At 49.1% G+C, this 4,292-nt stretch overlaps 1 protein-coding gene across 1 annotated transcript; it reads left to right on the top strand.

Moving 5' to 3' along the window:
• Nucleotides 1-276: 276 nt before the first annotated feature.
• On the top strand, nucleotides 277-3,054 carry PIGZ (phosphatidylinositol glycan anchor biosynthesis class Z). Its single transcript, XM_053951351.1, has 2 exons — nucleotides 277-400; nucleotides 836-3,054. The coding sequence occupies exons 1-2, from the start codon at nucleotides 283-285 to the stop codon at nucleotides 2,395-2,397; spliced, it is 1,680 nt and encodes a 559-aa protein (XP_053807326.1). The 5' UTR covers nucleotides 277-282; the 3' UTR covers nucleotides 2,398-3,054.
• The last annotated feature ends 1,238 nt before the right edge of the window (nucleotides 3,055-4,292 follow it).

Here is a 4,292-nt window from a genome sequence, read left to right on the forward strand (position 1 = left end):
ACTGGAATGGATTGCCCGGGAGGTGGTGGAATCACCGTCCCTGGAGGTATTTAAGGGAGGACTGGACGTGGCGCTCCGTGCCGTGGTGTGGCTCACACGGTGGTGTTGGGCCGCGGGCTGGACTCGGTGATCCCGGGGCCCTTTCCAGCCTCATTGATCCCGGGATCCCGTGGATTTCAACCGGCGGGGGGGAGCCGCGCATGCGGGCCGCGCTCCCGCTGCGGCGCCTCGTCCGTGCGCCGCGCGCCCCCTGGTGGTGCGGCGTGAGGGGCCGGGGCCGCCATGGTGGCGCGGGCGCTGTGGGTGCTGCTGGCGGCGCTGCGGGCGGGCTGGTGCCTCCTGCCGCAGAGCGGGTACCTGCACCCCGACGAGTTCTTCCAGGCACCCGAGGTCATGGCAGGTAGGGCGTGCGCCCGGGACGGGGTGGTCCTGCGTGGGCTCGAGGGAACGCGAAGCGGCGCGGCCACGGGCACTGTGTCCCGCACCGCCGGCCAGGCGGGTGTTCCCGAGGGATCCCGCTCTGTCACACAGCGAGTCCCGCAAGCCGGGCAGGAGAGGGTCCGCAGGGCTGGCCGGGTGGGTGGGTTCCTGCTCTGTTCTCTCACAGCGAGTGGCGCCTCGAACCACATTACTGTGAAAGGCTTCTCGACGTTTTGTAAAAATTAATGGTACGCTCCTAAAAATGTCAAGGTTGACACCAGTTTTTAAAGTTTAGGAGCTGCTCTGTATTGTGATACCTCTTATACCAAGTTGTATCCCTAATGCTGAATTACTGAATAAAATATATTATCTATATGTATTTTTTATCTATATGTATTTTCCTCTTCCTTTGTAGGAGATATTTTAAATCTACAGGTCTATTATCCATGGGAGTTCCTTTCCAACTCTCCTTGCAGAACAGTTGTTTTCCCATTAATGACATCAGGAGTTACGTACTGGGTGATCAAGTCTTTGCAGCAGTTGGACATATGTTCAAGTTGCATCAACAGCTACACTCTCCTTGTATCTCCTCGCCTGCTCTTTACAATCTTTTCTTTCATACTCGACTATAGTGTTTATCGATTGGCCCCTTTCTGGGGAGCAGATCCGTGGAAAGCGCTGGTACTTCTTGCTGGATCCTATGTCACGCTAGTGTTTTATACAAGAACATTTACCAACACACTCGAAGGACTTCTATTTGCTCTTCTCATGGTACTGGTTTCTTCAAGGAAGTCCAGTGGCCGCTCAGCAGAGCCTACAAGCAGCTCTCTCATAGGTGTCATAACATCTGCTGGGTTTTTCAACAGGCCAACCTTTCTGGCATTTGCGCTAATGCCTCTGCTTTACTGGGCCGGTTTAATTGTTGACTCTCAAAAGAGCATTAAAACTCTCATAAACCACTTCTTGAAGTTTATCCTATGTGCATGTTTTACTGCTTTTGTTTTCATAACTGCTGACACCTTCTATTTTACCTCCATGAGCTTAGACAACCTCTACAGCACTAACAAGAGCAGCCTAATTGATGTAATCGTTCAATTACATGACAAAATGGTAGTAACCCCTTTCAATTTTCTCAGCTATAATCTTAATCCTCATAATCTTGCACTGCATGGAAGTCACCCACGAGTTACACATTTTACAGTCAATGGAGTAATGCTGTTTGGTATCTTACATATTCTGGCCATCGGTGCTGGCTTTAAAATGCTAAAGAAATATGTCCACCAGTTAGTGCTGGTCAGATGGTGTTGCCGTGGGCTGCCTGGGCTCTTGGTGCATTCCGAGGGCAGTCCAACGTTGCTGCTGTTTTATTTTGTTCCTTTGGCATTTCTCTCCCTGTTCAGTCACCAGGAGCCTCGGTTTCTCATCCCTCTCATCCTGCCGTTGGTCCTGTTCAGCGCCTCACCAAACAGAGCTGTGAAATGGAAACTCCTCGTTGTTCTGTTCAACCTTCTGGGGGCACTTCTGTTCGGGTGCTTGCACCAGGGAGGGCTCATTCCCTGTTTGTTTCACTTGGAGCAGCTCATCCATTCTCCAGCGTCCTCAAGCCATCCGCGGCACTACACTCTGCTCTTTGCACACACCTACATGCCTCCAAGGTCTCTGCTCAATATCAAGAAGACAGACATGCATGTGGAAGTCATTGACATGGCTGGCGCTGGAGAAGCAGCCTTCTGCCAGACAGTACAGCAGCAGGCAAGCAATTTTACCTGCAGTGACTGTCACATCTTTATTATAATCCCTGGTACTGTCAGAGCCACAATTACAAAATGTGGTGTCTCATTCAAGAACGAGACTTTGATATTTCCTCACTTATCAATGGAAGACCCACCACAAATACCTGTCCTAGCCAGTGGAAATTGGAGGAGTCAGTTAGGACTTTACATCCTTGAGCTAAACAGTGATCATCAGAGCCTTTAGATTTTAGGAGAACACAGCTTTAGTCCTTTACTTCATTTGAGAACTGTCTGATGGTGGTGTGAGACCTTCCTCTTTCATACACCTCCCTTTCAGCATCAGCAGCGGCACTGGGAGCTCTCCCATATCTCTTTACTCCCGTTCCTCACACTCTTAGGGTAGCCAGTTCTGGACAGAATCTGCTTAAAATTTGACTTACTCAACCTGGTGGTATTTCATACGAACTTTTGTAATTCTCCTGATGAGAGAGGATGAATTCAGAGCCCACCAAAACTGGGATTGAAGCTTAGCTACTTCCATGTGAGGTTTATTTTTGAAAGCTCTAATAATCTGGCAGGGTTTGGGGACTGTGGGGTGTTTACTGATAAGAGGCATTAATTCAGCTGCTGGAGAGAGGTTACAGTATTAGACAAAAGCTGGTCTGACTCGGTAATCTTTTATTTTATGTTCTTAAAAATTCATTAGACCAGACTGCAGTCACCACTGCCTTGGGTGGGTCTGTCTTGAAAAATCCCCAGCACTGATCTGGCAGAATCTGATTTAGAACATGGAGGATGCTTCAGCCTAAATACTTGTGCTAAATCCTAAAATCCAAGCTTTGCTTGTTTAGCCTTCCTTGCCACAGTTCCATCCTCGTGAATGTGCTACCCACGTACCGCCCCGGGCAGCTCGGGAGGGCAGCACCGTGATGCCATTAAGTGTGTGTGGTATTGCATGGCTGCAGCTCGGGCACTCCTTCCCTTGCGCGCTCCTGCTGCTCGTCTCGCAGCCGTCGCTGCTCTGTCACGACTGTCACCCCGGCAGAGTGCATGGCAGGTCCTGCGGGAGCTGGATGGAGGAGCTGCGCAGACAGAAAGCGGATAACTGGGAGGGATTTGATCCTTCGTGCCATTGGACCAGATGCATCTCCGAACGGGCTCTGCACAGGTCAGAGATCCCCCAGTTCTGCTGCAGTGGAGGGAAGGCAGGCTCGAGGGAGGAGCCGCATCCCCTGCGCCCCCTCCCCGTGCATTGACTGCTCCCCATTATATCAGCTGTCATGTGGCAATGACAGCTCCTATCCTGGCTTTCCACTGGAGAGCAGTCTCTTTTTAAACTGGACATCAACAACTGGGCTTCAGCTGACAATGATGTATATGCTCAATAGCACAGCATGACCTACAATATTTGGTTTTGCCTACGTGAACTTCTGGATCCAAAACATCCTGACTTGGCACATGCATTGTAGATCAAGCCTCTCTCTCCAAAACAAATCTGACACTTGAATTATTTCTGCTCGCAAAGGTGGTAATGCTTCTGGCAGTTCTTCACCCACACCACCTTACATAAGGTCTTAAGAGCCAGGTTTTCAACAGAGACAAGAATAATACAGGTTGATGCCAGGCTCTAAGGAGAATCTAGGAAAAATGAATGTATGAATGATTTGCCTGTATTTTGCAAGCTATAGGTATGACCTAGATGTTTAAGAAACATAGCTCTTGTTCTCTTGTAAAGCATTTTGTCTTGTGTTGCCTGTATGTTCATCCCACATCCTTCACTCTTCACTGCTGCCTGCCTGTAAATTAAAGGTGTGTGTTTGGGGGGAGGCAGGGGGAGAGAAGGTGCCTGTCTTTGTACTGGTAACTCACAAAGTAGAGTAAGTAGTTGTGAAAGCATTGTGACAGCAAATGTATTTTCCAAGTTAATTTTCTTTTTGCTCTCTTACACTGGGACAACACAACTGTGTGCCACAGCTGGTACTCCATGTCCTGCTTCCCATTTTCAGCTTTCTTAAACAACTTAAATCTTGAACATTATTTTCACAAAACTTACGAATTTTGGCAGTCTGAGTGGGGTACATCTTGAAACTCTTGGGGGATGTAATGGAGCACCATTCCCATGGGATGATGAATTCTCTG

Source organism: Vidua chalybeata, chromosome 10 (assembly GCF_026979565.1).
Source record: "Vidua chalybeata isolate OUT-0048 chromosome 10, bVidCha1 merged haplotype, whole genome shotgun sequence".
In the NCBI taxonomy this organism is placed as follows: Eukaryota; Metazoa; Chordata; class Aves; order Passeriformes; family Viduidae; genus Vidua; species Vidua chalybeata.

Excerpts from the sequence above, each read along its gene's own strand:
- PIGZ (XM_053951351.1), top strand. The coding sequence starts at position 283 with ATGGTGGCGCGGGCGCTGTGGGTGCTGCTGGCGGCGCTGCGGGCGGGC. Across the intron at positions 401-835 it reads GGCACCCGAGGTCATGGCAG|GAGATATTTTAAATCTACAG; the intron begins GTAGGGCGTGCG and ends CTTCCTTTGTAG.